The sequence below is a fragment of the Rhamphochromis sp. 'chilingali' genome, assembly GCF_963969265.1.
Source record: "Rhamphochromis sp. 'chilingali' genome assembly, chromosome: 11".
Lineage (NCBI taxonomy): Eukaryota > Metazoa > Chordata > Actinopteri > Cichliformes > Cichlidae > Rhamphochromis > Rhamphochromis sp. 'chilingali'.
The window spans coordinates 17,237,647-17,257,996 of record NC_137938.1 but is presented as its reverse complement, the minus strand read 5'-3'; the positions used below and the strand labels follow the sequence as shown (position 1 = coordinate 17,257,996).

Sequence of the window (20,350 nt, the reverse complement as noted above, 5' to 3'; positions counted from 1 at the left end):
TAACCTGCACAGGCTTCAAGTACTCATGTGGTACACTAACCTGTGCTCCCCTGTGCTCCCTCGTCAGCGCTTGGACTCAGTGTTCGGATGCATGACATGAAGAGTTGTTTTTTTTTGTTTTTTTCCAAGGCCAAATCCAAGCATCACCTTTCAGAAAACTGTCTGGATGTGCTCATGTTATATTTTTATGTTCCAGGATTTAAAAAAAAGAAAAAAAAAGATCAGAAACAATGGTGTACCAAACACTGAGCACAATTTTCAGGCTCACCTGCAGCTGAGAGCCTTTAACGATGTGCTATGTAAGAAGTGAAACTATTGAAGTGTTAATATTTTATATTGAATAACTGTTTTTCAGTATGAACAAACAAGCAATTTGATGCTTTAAACAGAAACCATTATCCTAACTACAGCATCAAAAAATATTTTTTTCCTAAAGTAAAAGTTCTTATACAAAACAACCTTTTAGATTTCTAAATTACATTTTGATGTTGTAGATCTAAATTGATTTGATTAAAATAACTTATTTAATCACTTAAATATTGCTGCATTGCTTTATCTATAACAAAACAGCAACAAACTTGTAGATTTAGCTTAAAAAGTGACACTCTAAAACTTATATAAAATATGGTAAGGAATACAAAGTGCACCATTTGCAGTACCTAGTGGAACAGAAGTAGCACAACTTGTAAATACTTATGGACAAAGCAACCGTTCTTCAGAAAACTGAGAAAATGTTTTAAGTTACTTTCTACCATTCATTCTATCAATGCACGGTTTTTGCAACACTACTTCCATCCAGCAGCACTGACAGCTGAACACATGCAGCCTTAAAGTGGGAATTATTGTAATCTCTGGGAAGTAGCAGGATCCTGCTTTGTATGGTTAAGTTTAATGCAATTGCAACACGCATCATTAAATACTGTGTTAGTAAATACTGAATTAAGGTCAGAGAGGTAGTGAGGCAAGACAAGAAACAGTTTATTAGACATCTTACAATAATTGGAGAAAAAGTTAATCTTTTTTTAAAATATACACAGTTTCACTTGAGTTTTTTAGTGTGTAATTAAACTGTGCATGATAATGGAAACTCCTACCATTCAAACTTGTTCTTCAGGCATACTTTAAAAAGAACATATTTACAGTAAAAGAAAAGTATGAGGGGGTTTTCACCTACACAACTGCCTCTATAATGAGACAAGCCTGTTCAACTCATGGAATTTAAAATGGCAAAGTGCACAGATCAGGGCAGTGACTGTGCTCCTCAGCGTCTGCTACGACGGGAGGGAGACGTCGACCTGAAAGAAAGTTATGAACACGACATTATTCCTGCACTAATGACACTGATTGCAGTGCACAACAGAACAAAACACGTTTCACCAAAAATACTGTCAAGACTATAAATATGGCAGAAAACTTCCATAAAAACTGATGTTATACAAATTCTACAGATGCAAATTAAACTGCAGAACATGGCGAAAAGACAAATTTGTTTGTTTGGCTCAATTTGACATTTTCGCCCTCTATTTTGGCCAGGAACCAGACAAATCAGGCAGATGCTCTAGGGAAGCGGTACTTGCTAGTATTCAGTCATGGCATATTTGCATTTGACATAGAAAACCGTTGTGAAAGATTTAAGCCTTTAATTCATGAGACCTGACTTTACACAGTCAGGCACGTGTAGCTGTATTAAACATTAAATTTTCATAACAGCCAACATTTTCCTCTCAGCTACTACAACAGATCAAAGACTCGAGAGAAATCACAATGAAAACAGTATTATAAAGTATTTTGAAAGAGAAAAAAACGAATACTACCTTGATCGCGACTTAGACTTGTGTTTGCGGCTTGCCTTCTTACCAGACTTGTGAGATTTTTCCGTCGATCTTGAGCGACTACGTTTGGATTTCTTATATTTTTTTTCCTTGCTAACTTCAGGGGAGGGGGATCTACTTGAGTCAGAGTCTGAGTGCCTCTTGCTAGCTTTGGCCGAGCCCTTCTTGCTGGCTTTACTATCATGTCGCGAGTGCTTGTCAGTTTGAGAATCGGTTCCTAACTCGCTCTCTTTCCTTTTCTTAGATTTGCCATTCTCTTCACTAACTACAGAGCTCCCTTTTTCCTTCTCTTTGGTCTTTGGCTTTTCCTTCTTTTTATCCACCTCTTTGTCTCTATCTTTATCCTTCTTTTTCTTGTCTTTCTCATGACTACGACTCCTTTCCCTCCTCCTCTCTCTGTCTTTACTAGAGGCCTTTTGTTTATGTTTGCTGCTGCGACTATGACTGCTGTCCCTGCGTTCCCGACTCCTTTTCCTCTCTCTATCCCTCTCCCTGTCTCTGCTGCGACTGCGACTTCCTCTGGCCCTCTCTCTGGCCCTGTCTCTGGACCTAGATCTACTCCTTCGACTCCTGCGCTCCCTGGAATCACTCCGATCTTTCTTGTGGCGGCCTGATCGCTCTGCACTGCTCCTCCTCCTGTCCCTGCCCTTCTCACTGCGATCACTACGATGCCTGTGTGAGCTGTGGCTGCGGCTGCGCTGCCGGGTTTTGTGGGATGAGGAGCGACTACGTCTCCTTTTCCTTCGCGGGGAGGAAGATCGAGAGGAGCTACGGGAAGATACCGAGGAAGAAGATGAGGAGGAGGAAGATCGACTGCTGCTGTGGCTGGAGGTGGAGCGGGAGCTGCTGCTGTGACCATTGGTGGGAGAATCGCTGCTGCCTCTCCCTGAGCGTTCCTTCCCTCTGCCTGAATGCTTTCCCTCACTACCCTCCCTCTCACTACGGGACCTGCGCCTGTCTGCCAAGGGCTCTGCCTCCCTCTCTTTCATGTCCTGTTTGTGTGGATATTCTGACTGACTCTCATCATATTCCCCCCTTTCTTTACTTAATCTCTCCTTTGCCATCTCTTCTGTACAAACAGAAAACAAAGACTCAGGTTAAAAGTGAACTAGTAACACACATTGCACAAATGACATTTAATATTTACCACGTGCTAGCAGCGCCTCCTGAGCTTGTTTCTCTTGCAGCAGCTGCATCTCCCGCTCTTTGCGGCGGAACGCGTCCTGCTTCTCCCGGATGCGGTGACGTAATTCTTCCTCATCTGTGTCTGAGGATTCGGATCCTCGGACGCTACGGCCATCCTCATCCTCGCTCTCATCTGAACCATAGTCACCGAGCCCGCCTGCCACAACAGAGCCCCCAGGTTGTTGAGTGTTGGAAACTGTTAAGATCCGCTCTCAAATCAGGTTCCACTTATGAAACCACTCAATCCAAACTCAAGGTCCCCATTAGGGCTGCCACGATTAGTCGACTAGTCACGATTATGTCGACTATTAAAATCGTCGACGACTAATTTAATAGTCGACGCATCGTTTGAAGCTTTGTAAGATCACAAAAGACGCAGGAATAAGTAGCAGGATTTAAGAGTGTAATAACGGACTGAAACAGAAGATGGCAGCACTGCATGTACAAGGATGCCAGCTGCCGTTAAACCCCGAAGAAGAAGAAGCTGTGTCCCAGAATTCATAGCGCAGCCCAGCGCAGTTGTCAACAATGGCGGCAGCTAGTTAGTTTTAATGTTATTCTTATTATTCTTTCTTGGTCACAAAATAAACGTTTAACATATTTTCAGGTGAGAATGTAGCTGTGTAAACCTCAAATATCTGCTCAGTTTATCAAGACACCACATATTTTCAAAAGCGCTCCGACGTTTTCGGAGACGTCTGTTACCCACTAGCTCGTTAGCTAGGCGGGGGCAAGGCTAACTAGAGCCGTGAGAACACCGGACTCCCGGCAAATCGTTTTCAAACCCACCGCCGTCTTTCGCTAGTCAGGTTAAACATATATATAAGTCACTTAGATAACTTAAAAATGTTATTGTTTGGCTTTCTTTAGTATTTTATTTGTTCCTGAGTAAATCAGTTTGGCTGAGATTAAAGTTATAGTTTTTGCACAGCTAAAACTGTCAAGCAGACAGCTGATTATCAGAAGTGTGAGACGCTGGAGAATATACTCCGGTGTCCTGTTATATTTTAGAAAGCAAGGAGTTTATTAAACTTCACCGAAACAATCTGCAAATTTCATTAAAAATTAATAAACTACCATATTGTCTTTATTTTTAGTTAGCACAAACACTTCAAGCTGTAAGCTAATGATAGTTATATAAGACCAGATGCTGCTGGTGCAATAAGCTGTACGCTGTACGTCCAATGGATGATGATCTGATTAGTCGACTAATCGCAAAAATAATCGGTGACTAGTCGACTATCAAAATAATCGTTTGTGGCAGCCCTAGTCCCCATGAAAGGCACTTAATCTTGTTTAACTTTATACTTCACACCAGTAAACCTCTTATTAACAAAGAGTACACATACAGCTCTTAAACACTTTCAACAGTCTGTAATGTCTTTGAGAGCATGCTTCTAATTTCAAAGCACAGATCTAAAAAGCAAGTCAGATGCCACTTTTGCCTTAAATAGTAGCAGTGAAATATTGGGTGTCACGCTTTGTGCCAACAGCTTTTCCCACGTTCCGACTAATAACCCCGACTATAAATCAAAGAAACTTCCCTTCCCTCCCCACCAGTGACAGAAAAAGGGATACTCACTGAGACCGGTCAGAGAAGCCAGTGCACTTGACTGTGCCAGCTGTTTTGCAGGAGCTTTGATTCACATCAACAACAGGAACAACATGTTAAAACACATACTGCCATTTTCTCAAAGGCAAGAGTCGCTAGAGAAAGGGATGGGGCCACAGATAAAGCACTATGCACAAGAGCTGCCATTGGTAACAAGAGAAAAAAATAATAAAATAAAACAAAAGAAATGGAGAAAAGAGAGAGGGTTAACAAACAAACTTCTGTCACACATCCAAGTCAAACAGTCGGACAGGAGCGAAAGAACCAATCTGTACTAATGCACAGTCACTTCACTGGAGGAAGTCTCTTGTATCTACAGGTGAGTCAGCGCTGAGACTTTATTCAGTCTTACAGCCATTCAGCAGCACCTCCAATACCATGACAGGTTTTCAATACTGTCTGTGACAAACACTGCTCTGCTGTGTCCTGATGCATTAGCAGAGAATGGTTGGAAATGCATATCAGACAGACATACTCTGATGTATGCTGCTCAGTCACCCTCACTTACAGGGTGTTACGGAGTAATTTTAAGAGGCACGTAACGAATTCTGTCCAGATTTAAACATAATGTTTTTGTGACAAGCAGAGATAATGCAAAAAGAGGAAAATATAAGACCAGACCTCGAGTGGCTTTCCTGTGAGTATCTCTAGCCACATGCAGGATCTCTTCATTTGTGACCTCAAGAAGGATCTCTGTCAGGAGTGTTTTTGTCATCACCATCTAAAACAAGGACAAATTAACAAACATCTCAATATTTTATCAATTTCAACAATTAGATTAAAATCAAGCGCTCAAAAAGGAGTCAACTGGACATTTTTGGTTTGTAAACACATTTCACCTCTACAAATCAGAAAAGAAGTCCAGTTGCCTCCTTTTCGAACACTCAAAACTGCCATGACCCGGACTGAGAACCTACACAATCACACTCAAATCTGACTACTTGAATGTAATTTGAAAGTTCAAACTGACCAGCTGGAATTCCTTTTCCTCCTCAGTCATTTCAGGTTCACTGTCTTCTGCAGGGGGCGAGGGACTCCGCGCAGAAAATGCTTTCTTTAGTGAAATCTTTTCTTCGTTGTCATTATCATCATTGCCCTCATCATCACTGTCCTGATGCAAACAGAAGAGAAGAATGAGTTTCAATCAAGAAAACATAGCCAATCATTGCTACAGATGAAGAGGGAAAACAAAACTATTTGCAGTATGGGTCTTAAATGAGTTCCTTACAAATTTACTCTTGCGGGGCAGACGTGGGCCATCACCACCCTCATCAGCCTCATGGCCTTTAACGTCATCTTTTGCCATTTCTGCACGCTCCTTCTCCATCCGCTCGCGCTCCAGCTTCTTTTGCTTCTCCCTGTCCATCTTTTCAAGACCTTCTCTGATCCATGCAGGTAGTGTGCGTCTCTTTACAGCATCTGGAGATCAAACGTGTTATCCACATATATTTTACAAACGATTAAACTATTCCAGTACAAATCCATGTACACAAAGAAGTTGTTGTATTAATAATGGTGCATCGGTTTCTACAGCTATCACCTATTTAAATTTGACTCTTTTTTTAAACAACCAAATTTTTATAAATACCTTTTGTATGCATATAAAATGAAGCCAACACAGGTGGAATAAGGACTTCGATTATTTAAACATATAGTCATCTACTGATATTTATCTCATACCTCAATACCATTTTCTTGAAATGTTTCTAGAAAGTTCAGGAATTTAAATAAATTAACTAAAAAAAATAATAAAAAATTCAGACATCAGGACTCACCTAATGGTGCTGCTGGGGCCTCAGGTTTGACAGGGAGCTGGATAGGGGATCTTGGCCTGTCTCGAAACCCAGGCGGTCTGGCATCTCGTCTGTTCTGAGGAGGACCCTGCCAGTACGGGGAGTGGAAGCTTGCTGGTGTCGGAGCAAATGATGAGGCAGCTCCATGCTGTTGAGAGACAGCACAAACTCAAAATTAAAGTCAGTTCTAAGTACTTAAGGTCCTCTGTTTTGGCAGTCACTAGGTATGGGGTTGCTGTTGTCTTTCCCCACTCCTTACTGAGCTAAAAGGTATACTTGGGTTAAAAGGGGAAAAGAAAAAAAACTCAACAAATAAAGTAATAACAAACCATGCTGGATCCTCAACAAGCCAACACTTCCTCTGCACAGCATCAAGAAAGCAAACGACTGATACGCCTAGATGCTCGGACCCGGCAGAGTGTCTATGGATTGCTCCTTCTCGTGCTACTTGGCTGTCACACTAAAACCAAAACGCTTCAACAGTTTCTACCGTAGCATCTGCATACCTGATAATCAAACTGGTTCATGGCCATGGGGGCCATGGCGTAGCTGTCGGGCTGTGCCCCATACCCATGGCTGTTCTGGGGGTAAACCCCATGGTGGGCTTCAGAGTTGAATTCCACGCTGTCCTGGCTGTTGCTGTCCTCGCTGGGGTTCACCACATCCATTGGTCCTGACCCTGGAGGGATCCAGGCCTGGTCAGGGGGTGGAGGAGGAGGGGGCTGGCCATGCATTCCCCATTCTGTTAAACACAAAATACTTAAACAAGCCACAAGAGAAATCTCCACAGTTTTTTGTTTTTTTTTCCCAGGGGGAGAGCCATGGCTCAAAGGCTTAATTGTGTACCTGGTTGCCACATTCTGCCAAATGCTGGGTCACCCTGAAAGTTGCTGTGATTATTCTGTCCAACAGATTCGAGGCCTGGGATGTCCTGACCATTGGGCTGGATGTTCTGCTGCTCTCCTCCTGTAGACTCTTTTTGGGCTATCCATGCTTGCGCCAGGGCTGCCCAGTCCACTTGACCTGGAAAAAAGTGCATTAAGACTAGTTGCCAGTGCAGTTTTTGAATCCATTGTAAAATATTTAGATTTTTTTTTTTATTGAGGGAGCAAAAATGCCATTTGTGGTGCATGAGCATCACTCACTAACCTGGATCATGCTGATGCTGAAAAGATTGCATCCACTGCTGCTGGCTAAGAGGCCATTGCGGCCAGGGCTGTCCTCCCTGGTCCCACATTGCTCCTTTCACGATTTACACCTGAAACACCCAGATCAGCTACATTTAATTGTATTGTGCACTCTCAACATGGAGAGGTGTGTCAGTGTAGAATTACACTTGCCAAATGGCAATGGAAATTGCAAGCTGCAATAAAGTGCTAACGCTACTTCAAACTGACCGGCTAGCTGTACGGTGGGAGACACTTCCCTCTTAACGTTAGGATGCTACCTAATGTGAGACATTGTGTCGTTACTTACATAGGATACTGAAATTAATTCGGGAATTGTGCATTGTTTCTTTTTTGTTTTTTTTAATTAATTTTTTTTAGCTATGAAAGCTTAGCCATGCTAACGTGAGCTAATATTAGCTAGGCTAGGCTGTGTCTGAAAACCAGCAGTTAGCACCACATTTTTCTCAACAACCAAGCAAAGGTTCACTCATTTAAATTAGGCCATAATGGGAAAGAAGAGTGGCTGAAATTTACACTGAAGCTGTGCTTTGAGTTTACAGAATTCCCACCTTTGCCTGACGGGTTCGTTCCGGCGATGCGGTCGCAAATCAAAATGGCTGTACAGGCGAGCTGCTCGGAGGAAGTACGAAAGAAGAACTGCTGCCTTCAAACTAAATAGGAAAGTTACAAATCATTCAGTATCCATGGTTAGTATAAGTTTGCTGGAAGATTATTTGAAAGGTCGAAGAGATACTCAATCTAGTCTCTGACTGTATGTGCAATACAGTGCTTGTGAACTGGACATTCATTTGTCCTATGTCAAAAAAGTTGAATTTGTTGTTCTAATTTGAGCTATTAAATACATTTAATTAATTTTAAAATTTTGTAGCTATGACGGGTGCATTTCCTAACCTCAAATAATAGTTTTGTTGTCAAACCTTGAATAAATGGGATTAAACTGAAAATGAAACGGAAGGAAAAAAAAGTCTTTCCACTTGAAACTTTTCTGTACGAGCAGCAAGTGAAGGCAGCACGCCAAAGGCTTCAGATGGTGATGTCAGTGTGATTTTAGCACCCATTTATAGCTTGCGTAGTTTTCATGTAACTGGAATGCCGAAATGCCTTTCAACGTACGCCCTCATAGAGGGTATAGAGCATGTGCCGCAATGTGCATTCAGAACCACAGCCATTTGGATTTGAAACAACAAATCTACCCAGGGCCTTCCTGTTTGTAGGGACCCTTCTAAGCCTGTAATGAAACGTCTATTTTTTGTTTTCGACTGCTCGTTTCTCTGCAGTTCTTCTTCTTCTTGTTATCATCAAGCTCCCTGACAAAACTCAGCTGAGTGAGCGAACTTCCAAAATTAGAATAGAAAAAAATGAAACAGCCTAAAGTAAAATAATAAAGGAAATTGAAAGAAAGCAAACCGTGGGACGTCAGTAGTTAATTTTCTTTCAAAAGAAAGGTGGGAAGAGCACAACTAACAGATTAAGGATGGTTTAGATATCAGCAGTTGTTATAGATAGTGTAAGTAGTTACTTCATAGTGATGGATGTGTTCATGTGTCTTTTTCTCCTTGTACCATGTACATCAGCATACCTGTTTTTATTACTAAATAACCCAACATATCTGAACGACCATCGCGCTTCCGTATTCATTTTGATAACATGAAGCCCAACACTCAAACATATCAGATCATCTCTATTATTTACAATCATTATGGTGACTTTGGCGATCTGGTTGGATCACGTGCCTCAGCACCAAAACGGCTGGAAAACAGTATAAGGCTGTAAGCAGGTTAGCCTAATATCAGTCCTGTATGCTTCATTCCTGTGGAGGTTATGTCTGTGTAGCAGCTCATGAGGCTTAGAGGTAATCTGACAAAGACTAGAACTGAAGATGTTTCTTGCACATTTTTATTTAAATAGTTTCCAAAGTATAGATCATCAGTTATTATTATCATTTTAACTAGTTTAAAAAAAAAACTGCAGAAAATAATTCATTTGTAATGAATGAATATTTTGCACAAAAAGCAGCCACAGCCATTTAACATCAAAGGCTTCTTAGCTTGAATTTTTTTTTTTCCAATAACACATTTAAAATGAAACACTTCATTGTCAAACACTTGATTTGTATGCAGCCACAGATTGTGCATGTCACATTTTAATATTTTATTATTGTTCAAGATGCTGGGTCGAAATTTGGTTCTTCCTAATTTGTGTTCTCTTTTTGAGTATTTTTCACCTTCATTACTTTCTTAAGTACAGGAGATACCCACATGAAATTCGCACAGCTGTAAAACGCTGTTACAAATGGCAAGCAAATCAAGCTTACACCCAAACCAAGTGGCAGAGCTTTTGTTTCACAAAGCTTTATTAATAACTAACTTTTAGCATCAGTATCATGGGGAATATCATAGGTTTAATAGCAAACAGCACCAGTTTAAGGTTTATGATATTGAGTAACAGAAGAATGAAGCAATGTTGGTGTTCACATTAAAAATAAATAACTCAGACATATTTATATTCTGAAAATTCTTCCATTCATTTTCACCTGCTTAACCATTTCAAGGTCACAGTTGGGCTGGAACCTATCCCAGCTGCACAGACAGCCATTCAAGCTCACACCTACAGCCAAGTTAGAATCACCAGTTAACCCCAATCATGTCTTTGGACTGTGGGAGGAAGTTGGAGCACCTGGCAAGAACCCAGGCATTAAATGGAGAGCATGCAGACTCCACACAGGAGATTCAAACCCATGACCTTGTTGATGTGATATTATGGTGCCATCAAATGCACCACAGTTTTTCCAAAATTCCCACAATTGGAGCACACACAAGAGGTTTCGTTCTTTCAGTTGGATTCAGGTCAGGTGATTGGCTGCGTCATTTTAGCAGCACTATTTTCTTTCTCTGAAACCATTTGCGTTTCCCTGATGGTGTTTGGGATCATCACCTTGCTAAACCCCCCCCCCCCCCCCTTTGAAACACTTGCTGATTCTGGTTTTTCTGTACCTTTCTTTGCATTCAAAACTTTTTCCCTGTGTGAATTGTTACCAACATCTGGTAAGACTTTCATGTCAATAGCACCTTTAGAAATGTTTTTTCCTTTTACCTAAAATCTGTGATGCTTTCAATACTTATTTCACCTGCTGTGTCCATTTGGGAATCGAGCCATTTGCTGAGCATAAACAGGTGCTAGTGTCATTCTGGAGGTTCAAACTGCATAATTTAAGACTTATTTATTGGCATGTATAAATTAAGCCATAATCAGCAGGATTCCAGCATTAAACAGACTGGATGGAGCCCACTATTTTTCCTAAAACAGAACTGAAGCACTTTATGAGAACATGTCGTGTGTTTGAAGAGGTCGTGTGCAGGTGTGATTTAATACCATCGTGTACTCTGTTGGTATAGTGTTGGTGCATTTTCCCTGTGAAGAACAAAGCCTGAGGCGTGTGCAGTCCAAGTGTGTGAATGCTTCCATGTGAAAACGTGTTGAGCGTGTTATACATTAGCGAGTGCATGTGCAGCGTGGTGTGCAGCTGGGCCAGGCTGACAGTGAGAGCAGTAAAAATTTAACCTTCACTGCTGGTAGACGAGCTCTACAGCAGCACCTTATTAGTTTCTTAAAACTGTCTCATGCAGAGGGAGGGCGCTTTTCATTACACAAGATTAAATCACATCAAATGCCTCAGCAGCATGTCCTCCAGCCAAAAGCCCCCCTTTAAAAATAGACAAACGCACTTCAGAAAAGATTTACTCGTCTTGTTTGGTGGCGGTTTGACAACATGTTCTATGTTCCAGCCGCACAGCCGGGATGTCACAGCGTGTGGGAGTGAGAGAACGCGCGGGGCGAATGTCTTTGGACGTTGCCCTTTTTCCTGATTCCACACCCACCTCCTTTTCACCAGCTCCCGACATGTTCTGAAGCAGTGCTGCTTTGCACCCGTCACGGCCGATAACGGACGAAGACTGGCTGAATGTGGCACGGCGGGATCCGCAGTGACAGCCGAGATAGGAAGAGGGAGACTGTCGACGGCATCTTGCTTGCAGTAAAAAAAACAAAAAAAAACAACAACCCAAAAAACAAAACCCAGCATGACACCAATTTAGCAGCAGAAAACATTAAATCTATTGTGATTTCTTTTCTACTACTAGAGCTGTTGCACAAGAGAAGCTTAAAGAAAAAAAAAGAATATCGTTGAATATACTGTTCATAAATTAGGTTTATTTTTATACATTATGTTTTATGTTCATTCCATAAGCAAATTTAAATATTTTTCTGGGAGCAAGAATTTGTCTTGAGGAAGGAAACCCTGCACGCCTGGAGCACCATGAGTTTTGTATTGTCCTATATGTACAATTACATACACTCAGTACTGTTTTTGCTTACAGTAAGCAATACTGTACATAAATAACCCACGCATATCCCTCTTTATATGATTGCAAGTTGTCTTCTCACCATCCACGGGTTTCTTAACCGTGAAGAGAGGCACAGATTTTGTATTTTTTCTGTCGCAGTCGAACATAATTCATAAACTTGGATGCATACGTTGAACTCTTTTCTGTCTAATCGTTTGGCAAAGCAGGAGAAATAAAAGTAGTTGAATCTAAAATATTTTCATAGAAAAACAAAAAACAGGTCATTTGTCATGGACATTTGAAGAATAGGCAATACATTCATTAGAACATCAACCCATGCACATTACAGAAAGAGGTTTTTCTTATTAGCCTTTTTTTAAGCCTTTAAACTGTTTTCTAACATGTTTCTCTCATTTTTTTCTTCTTTTATGCTCAAGCTTATTCATGGCATTAGAGAATGAAGAGCAAGTCTGTTGTGGTGCTGACTGTCTGACACTTTCGTGTGTTCGGGTGGAGCTGAAATACAATGAAGGCAGAAGAAGTGCTTTGTTGATGCGATAAACATCAAGTGCGCCTGCCTGCGGGGGGGGAGAACTACACCGATGACCTTGAGGGAGAGTATGTTAAAGAAACTCAGCTCAAACTTGCCGCAGAAATAAAAAACCAAACAAACTTGTCTTTGGCAAATTCAATTCACTGATAGTCAGACATTTATACATTCTGATTTTAAGAAAACAATCCTTTTGAAAAAGGCCGAAGTAGAATAATGTTGTGCTACTTCTTTAAAGGTGCTGTGTGGCAACTTCAGTCAGTATGTTAAGCCAGTGTGTATCCTGCGTCAACAGAGCCAAGGCTGATTTTTCAGACTGGGTGTCTCAAATGTACAAACACAGATTCCAGTGAACTCCACAGAATGCTGCTTCTCGGCTCCTCCTCGTCTATATTCGTCTTTACTGTCACTAATGATCACGCTCTCACTGAAGCCATTGCCTCACAATTCAAATATTTTGTGTGGAGCATTTACATTCATAACACAACCAGACTGCCAAGTCTGATTTAAGCTGGCGATCATTTACTGATGTGAAAATGGTACACAGCACCTTCAAACTACATTCACTGGTCTCTCGCTCACTCACCCACACAAATACACGCAACCGACACCAACTCATAGGCGCCGGGTACAGGTTAGCATGCAGTAAAATTCTGCCACTTCCAGTTAGTTATAGTTGTAAACTATCATGCATTTTACATCTCAGGCACGTGACTGTGGCTGAGACAGACCGTAACATTTGTGTTACAGCTCAGGTTCAATAACACTCTGGTTTTCACCTAGCCTCTTTTTAAAGAGCAGGCTTTTCATAGTAATGATGATATTAATAATAATAAAAAACAGAACATGAATGAAAATCTCTAAGCCACAAAATAAAATCCTTTTATCCTTTATACATCTACAATATTTAAAGGTGCCAATTTAAGTAATACAAAGGTGTATACAGTGAAATCCTTCCCTTTTCTTGCCTCCAAAACACCCAAAGATACAGTAAGAGGAGTTTACAGGCTTCTGCAAAAACAACACAAAGCAAAAGGAGGTTTTCTAGAGATAAATACTTTCTTCTGTCATGTTAGAGGATTTCCTCATAGAAGAGCAGATATGCCTGAGAGTTGAGTACCCTTGACTCTGGTACCATCTGAACTGTGGTATCGCTGACATACACCCACTGGCCCTGGGAGCTGCTGCAGGTGTCCCTGGCACCTGGGAAAAAACAAAAACAAAACCCACAGTGTCAACATCGTGAGGCATAAAGGCTCCTCCTGGAGTCGGGGGGTGGAAATACAAGGAGATACTGGGTTACTGGGAGTAAATATTGGGACAAGCTGTCACTTCATGCTTCCATAGCAACAAAGCTAAAATAATGCTAGCCAGTAAGGAGTGCTGAAACTAGCTCAAAGTGGACTCATTGTGCTCTTCTTATTTTCTATATGTTACAATGGATGAAACTTTATATAACCCTCAAAATGTCACAAGGGGCATTTTAAACTCTGTTCTGAGAGCTGACAACACTCGATTTATGGTAACTAAGTGGTAAGACCAGGGCCATCAAGTAAACAGACAGAAAGCCTCAAATAACAAGGTCACAGATTACAACAGGCTAACTCACTGCTATTACCTGCGTGTTATAGCAACAAGACTGCATAAATTAAAAAAACCTGAATACTTTTTAAAGTCTTTAATTAAAACACATTTTTAAAAAGGACCTGCAGACATGTTGGCAATAAGATAAATTTTTTTACCAACTACTCTCACATGAAAAAAAGCAAAGCATGATTATATATACAAAATAATACTTTCAAGCTTAGCTGAGTTAAAATGAAATTATTGTAGTAAGTTACTTTAATACTTTTACATTGAGCAGCTATAGCAGGAAGAAGAAATGTTGAGGAAGACAAACTTTCATTTAATAGAGATGTCACAAGGCCTTAAGATAAGAAATTGCTCGATTGACCAGTCTGTCAGCATTCATTGTAGAGATGTGAGACCTGTGTGTCATCGCCAACTAAAAGCTCCTATTGTAAGACATAATTTCTTAACATTATTTTGGAAGCAGCAAGGAAAACTTCTTCCTTGAGGTTTTCAGCTATTTTTCAGCTTTTCTGCAAACCTGGACACGATATAAAAAGAAAATGAAAGAGGGAAAGAGAAAAACATGGCTCCAAAGAACACAAAAAACTTCCATTCAACCTGCTCTTTGTGGAGGACATCTTTGAGGTTACAGGGGAGTCAGGGTTTTATTGCCAAAACACTGACTAAGCTTACAAAAACACAGAAAGAAAATAACAGATAGAAGGTCTTGAAAGAGCTCAGGAGAGCTGGCCCCTGACCTGACAGGTTCTTGTGCTGTTGTTCTGTTTTCCTCTGTGGAGCCCGCACTTTTACATATGCAGTGTAGTGGCCTCCACGCATTGAGCCACTGTGTTCGACAATCCCATACAGGCTGTAGAGGACACGCTCACCGACTGCCAGGTTCTAGTGGGAAAAAAAAGAAAGAAAGATTAGCAAAAAGTAAAACTAAACTTTAAAAAAAAAAAAAAAACTACCACCAACCAAGGACTTTCATTACAAGCTGAACCAACAAAGTGATGTAGTCACGGAAAAAATCTGAAGGTGCAGGAAAGTTTTCAGAAAATTTAAACTGTAAAACCTTGCAGGACGCAGAGCAGAAAGGAGCCAGATCCAGGATCAGAGGAAAGTCAACATGGCGGTTCACCTTACGGAGGTTCATCCCTGCCTTAAAGGAGAGAAAAAAACCAACAAAATCACACACGTACACACACCAATCAACAATTAGGCTCTCAAACTTACTGATGATTTTGCTGAAGAAAACAGAGTTATGGCTGCCTACCTGGTGGAAGCGTTTCAGGTGCAATGTGATGACAGGAGGCAGTGAGGATATGAGCATCTGCTTCCTAGCGCTGGTGTAAACCTTCTCCACTTTCTTATCTATGCAAACACAAAAACACAGTAATGTCAGCTACAACTATTAACTACTTGAGTAATTTAGACAAACACAGAAGCAAGCCAAAATAATATCAGCCACTCAGTATGGGCAGTATGGATTCCTGGACGTCTGTTCAAACTTGAGCGGTCGTTTTAGAGCAGCAGCCTGATATGTGAAGACATGCAGCAGCTCATGAGAGTGAGTCCCCAGATCCAAGGCCTGAGATTTCAGCTCTGTGTATGTTATGACTCACACTACAAAGAAGTGGACCGCTACAGGATTGGACAGACAATTTTCTGTGTATGTTCTTATTCTTTCCCACCCACAACGACAAAAATACCAACTCCACACAACCAACTGTAAAGAATGTGAAGAATACTCCGATGGAAGATTTTGCATGTAGCATACAGACAACCTGTGGTCTGGGATTCAAATGTACAATAATCTGGAAATAATTTAAAATATGCTTGTAAAGAAAATGCTGGTTCCTCATCCTCAAAGCATTGTACTCTGCTTCCAGATGCTTGTTTTCTTTTACCTGCTGAGCTGCTCTTGCGCAGCTGCTTCATCCTACGTTCAGTGCAGCTCTCACAGAGCAGCCTGTTGTTGCCCATCAACAGCTCCACAGAGGTGAACTGGTGGAGGCAGGACTGGATGGAGCACTCCTTGGAACTGGGTGTGTAACTGTGGGACAGAGCCTGGAAGGCCCCCTGGTGGTGCTGATGGTGGAGATTGTCTCGGCTCTGTGTTTCTCCGTGCTCCTCTGGAGAACAGTGTGCAGATGGAGAGCAGTCCCCAGAGCTGAAGCTCAGGTTGACTTTAGAGACGGCGCTAACTAGCTGTTCCACAGCGCCGCCTTGCCTTGTGGAAGACGATGAAGAAGGAGATGAGGCGGAGACAGGCGTAGGGGACGGAGTGAGGGTGGAGGTGGATGATGGGGTAGACATGTGCCTGTGGCTGTGGCTCTGGTTGGAGGAACGTGGCGTCCACTCGCTCTCAGAGGCCTCGCTGTCGGCGTCATTGCTGCTGTCTTGAGCGCCCGAGTCTCTCTCGCTGCCGTCCGACAGGCTGCCGGCAGCCGCCATCTTACAAACTGAGACGCAGTGGCTTGATCCACCTGCAACACCTTCGTCCTCTGGTCGGTCCCCACTAAAGCCTGCTCCTTTCTCCTCCACAGAGCTGGAAGACCTCCTGCTCTGTTGCTTCTGTGGAAAGGGAGAACACGTACATTATCATTATCATGCACACTGAAGACTGGATGCACACAGGATACTGCATTTTTATTTTAAATTCTCATTCATTAAAAAAAATAAAATACAATTCTCATATCTGTACACAAGCATTCTAAGAGTCTTTCTAAAGGAACTCTCACCAAAACTAAAAACCACAACAGTCCATCTAATGCATAATCATGCATTAGAAAAACAGAAACCAATGTCAGAGAAACCAAATACCTACAGCAGTTTTCATATAAAGGAAAGAGAAAAGACCAAGATCATAACAAGGACAACCAGAAGCACTCTGAGAGAGAAAACCTCTGCCAAGGCAGCTCACTCTCTGGGCAGTATTTACTTTTCAGAGAACAGCATTGCATTTTCTATATATTCAGTTTGTTTCCTTTGTTCTTTTTAAAGGTACTTTGAGAAGTTTGTAGTTTGGTTTTGTTATTTATCCTGGTGAACCTCATTATAATGTACTCGATGATGAGTACAATTATTCTTTAGTTTTCTTTATTTATGTGGACATTGTTTCAATCTTTAGTTAGAAGAAAAAAAAAAACGTTATTATTTTCTTTTCCTAAAAAAACAAACAAACAAAAACCCCAAAACAATTAATGCCGTGTATTTGAATTGTTATAACTGTTACTGTAATGCATATAAAGTCAGAAGAAAATCAACTATACTCAAAATGTATTAAATAGCTCTAGCTCTTTAAATAGCATTATTAATCACTTTGACCCTGAGGTCAATAAATTGTAATATTTTTATAGTACTTTCTATATGTTGACAATACACACCATACTTGTAAGAATCATAGTTCCTAAGTTCTAAGGCTTTTTGTTAATTTGCAGATAATAAGTTGGTCTTGCAGATCTTGGTGGTTGCCATTCATGGTCAAATTTCAATGGATTGCTAACACATATCTACACCCAGAAAAAGTTTTAGGAGAATTCATTCAAAACTGTCCATACGATTGCATTTCTAGACAGAACAACATGCACACAAACACTACCAAAAACATAACCTTCTTGGCAGCGGTAATAATAATAATAATAATAATAATAATAATAATGATGATGCTCAAGAAAAGGAGCAGAATAGACCTGTACAACAGTCTCACCTGTCCACTCAGCTTCCTGGTATTTCTGTTGACAGAGTGTGTTGCAGAAGGAACCTGCTCACTGTGAGCTGTGTGGCTCTCCTGCTCCCGGGTGCCCTTCCCCAGCCTACCAGGGTTGGAAGGTTTTGATATCTGAGCACAACAAAAACATGAAGGTGCAAAGAAAAAGTTTCAACAAGGACTTTGAACTGATTTCAGCAGATGGGGTTGGCCAGTAAAAAACAAAACAAAACATAAAACAGAGAAATGCACCACTAACCCAGCAATCTGTGAGATAACTACCAGCTCAAACTGTCTCAGAGAGTTAATTTGTATCCTTTAAATGATCCACAATGAATGTAATTTACAGCAGCTCACCCTCTCCTCTATAATGGGCAAAGAGATGTCAATGAAGGCTTCCTTTACTGTGGATATCTGAAAGATAAATAACTGCAAGTCAGTGTCATGATATAAACTTTTAATCTCTTCAACAGTTAAAATCATAGTTCTGCTGCAGTCTAAGAGAAGATGACTGAAAATGCTTTCATTTCCTCTCCTCTTTCTTAGCTCCACACCTGCTGCTCTCCATCTTCAATGATACTCTTTAGTTTGCATAGAGGCATGTGCTTTGTTAACCACTCTAAGCTTCCACAATTTACTGTAAATGCCTGCTGTAAACAGTTGGTATTCGAGCTGGTCCTTGAAATGATTTATGTTTGTTTTTCCACTGACTTCCATTTGTTACCTCTGATTAATTCTGGAATGTTTCCTGGACGTCACAGCTGGTAAAGAAATCTTGTTGCTTAGTTTTGTTGTCTTTTCATTTCTGGTTAGAGATAAATGTCTGCCAATTTCTGACTAACTGAAAAATACCAGTGCTGCTCCTGTGACAATCATTCAAAGCAAAAAAAAAATCAAATAATTAAGGCATGAAATGTCTCACAATGAGTCCTAACTAGGTTACACGGCTATTAAAAAGCGACTCGTGTCAGAGCTGGTTGGTTTAAGAAATGCCAGCTTGTCAACCCTCATGTGCTTCATACGTTCTAATTCTACAGAGGGGAAAAAACCCTACAGAGCAGTGCCTGATTGGTTCTTCCCGACTATTCAGGTCCTTTGCTTTATTTCACTCGCTTACGTGCTCGCACTCTTCACACATGATTGTGTTTGTGAGCTCGCCGACAAAGATGCGGTCGACAAAGTTCATCTTCACACCTTCTTTCCCGTATGCTGATGGAGAAAAAGACAAAAGGTTTTCTTTTATTATTTATGCATGAAAATTGTGATTATTGCTGTTACAAGATTACCTTCAAAATTTTCAACACTATAATTTCCATTTTAAACACTATTAAGCATCACAATTTACAATCACTATTGAGAATTAATGAGATCAAAAAGTGCAAATAAAGGACTACTTTCACTGCTGAGACAAAGGAAGAACATGGGTCAATAAAAAACAAGTGACACAGATCATAATTAACTATTTAAATTTATTAGCTGCTGTATAAATAACTGATTATACACAATCAATTTTGGATACACAACTGGAAGGGTGCGCTAAAACATGAGGATGTTTATTCTTCTCTTCATGAAACTGTCCTCTGCTTCAGGAGTAAATTAACTGCATTTCCTCCAAATGCCACAAGATGGAACTATTGATCTCTGCCGTGTGCCGCCTCCATACGAACCTTTGACTTGGCGTTTGGTCTCCTCGTCTGCTGTCTTCTCTGTAGGATTGTTGAACGCCTTTAAAATGCCTGCTTTCACCCTCTGCATATAACAAAACCAGAAAAATACTAGAAGTCACATTTGAGGTAATATTCATAAATCAAATTAATTATATAAATGATGCAAATAAAATGCATTTTTGGGGGGATATTTCTTGAATTCTCTTTATTACATCCATTATTGACATATCACAATCTCGCCTGCAGCTGAGCCTGACAGGTATACCCATTATAAGCATCATTAGTGTAAAATAATTATTGTGCTTGTCCAAAAATGTTATCATGTAAATCACTTAATTAAATGTGCATGTTCGTGTGTGTGTCGTTGTCTTATTGGAGGTGACATGGTCAGTGAGTGTGTTGTGAGAGAGCTGTGAAGAGGCACAGCCACAGTAAAGCACCAATCAATAGATAATTGGCCATGGTCCATGTCTGAGTCGAGACCAGTCGGCCCCCATTGTCCCGGGACCCACACACTGCACTGGCTATTTAGGTCAAAAAACCCTGTTAATCCCAGCCCGGCCAGTCTGCACCTCATTCAGAGAGCGTGGTCAAACCAGGATGTGGCTCTCCTACTAATTAATTACCAGTAACCCCCATGCTCTCTATCTCTCTCCCCCAAAAGTAACAGCATGCACTGTCTCACACAGGATGGGCCAAAGGGAGGGGAATCTGGTCGGGGGGCGTGAAGAGAGTTGGTACAAGTGTGCAGGGGTGGAAACTAAAATGAAGACAGGGCAAAGAAGGACAGTCCATGCCCTGGGAGGGTAATACCTCCCATCTCAGCTAATTGGTGATAATTGACTGGGTCTAAATTAGCATATTCAGATCTCTGATACTAATGGCCATTAA

The 20,350-nt window shown here is 40.9% G+C and overlaps 2 protein-coding genes across 7 annotated transcripts in view; both read right to left on the bottom strand.

Annotated features, from left to right (window-relative positions):
• Positions 1-954: 954 nt before the first annotated feature.
• pnisr (PNN-interacting serine/arginine-rich protein) lies at positions 955-8,290 on the bottom strand. Of its 5 annotated transcripts, none has more exons than XM_080895968.1 (12): positions 8,161-8,288; positions 7,572-7,680; positions 7,269-7,445; positions 6,929-7,164; positions 6,405-6,570; positions 5,858-6,048; positions 5,600-5,740; positions 5,251-5,350; positions 4,600-4,653; positions 2,980-3,174; positions 1,815-2,898; positions 955-1,295 (listed from the first exon to the last, which is right to left on the bottom strand). In XM_080895968.1, the coding sequence occupies exons 2-12, from the start codon at positions 7,657-7,659 to the stop codon at positions 1,262-1,264; spliced, it is 2,466 nt and encodes an 821-aa protein (XP_080752094.1). In that variant the 5' UTR covers positions 7,660-7,680; positions 8,161-8,288; the 3' UTR covers positions 955-1,261. The 5 variants fall into 5 exon arrangements, with proteins under 5 accessions (XP_080752094.1, XP_080752093.1, XP_080752095.1 ...); XM_080895967.1 differs by having other exon boundaries at positions 1,815-2,901; positions 2,983-3,174; XM_080895969.1 differs by having other exon boundaries at positions 2,983-3,174.
• A 1,297-nt stretch (positions 8,291-9,587) lies between these two features.
• Positions 9,588-20,350, bottom strand: part of usp45 (ubiquitin specific peptidase 45) — a 38,834-nt gene continuing 28,071 nt past the window's right edge. For both annotated transcript variants that reach the window (XM_080896683.1, XM_080896684.1), the window contains exons 10-18: positions 19,460-19,541; positions 18,910-19,001; positions 18,150-18,206; positions 17,793-17,924; positions 15,991-16,657; positions 15,357-15,454; positions 15,156-15,242; positions 14,836-14,980; positions 9,588-13,708 (exon numbers count right to left, since the gene is read on the bottom strand). In XM_080896683.1, coding sequence (XP_080752809.1) covers positions 13,578-13,708; positions 14,836-14,980; positions 15,156-15,242; positions 15,357-15,454; positions 15,991-16,657; positions 17,793-17,924; positions 18,150-18,206; positions 18,910-19,001; positions 19,460-19,541 — 1,491 coding nt within the window. In that variant the 3' untranslated portion in view covers positions 9,588-13,577. The remainder of the gene's footprint in view (positions 13,709-14,835; positions 14,981-15,155; positions 15,243-15,356; positions 15,455-15,990; positions 16,658-17,792; positions 17,925-18,149; positions 18,207-18,909; positions 19,002-19,459; positions 19,542-20,350) is intronic.

Coding starts and splice junctions, on each gene's coding strand:
- pnisr (XM_080895966.1), bottom strand. CDS start 7,659: ATGTGGGACCAGGGAGGACAGCCCTGGCCGCAATGGCCTCTTAGCCAG. Junction 5,351..5,599: donor AGGAAAAGGAATTCCAGCTG/GTCAGTTTGAAC, acceptor TCCTTGTTTTAG/ATGGTGATGACAAAAACACT. Junction 1,296..1,814: donor AAGTCTAAGTCGCGATCAAG/GTAGTATTCGTT, acceptor ACTTTCTTTCAG/GTCGACGTCTCCCTCCCGTC.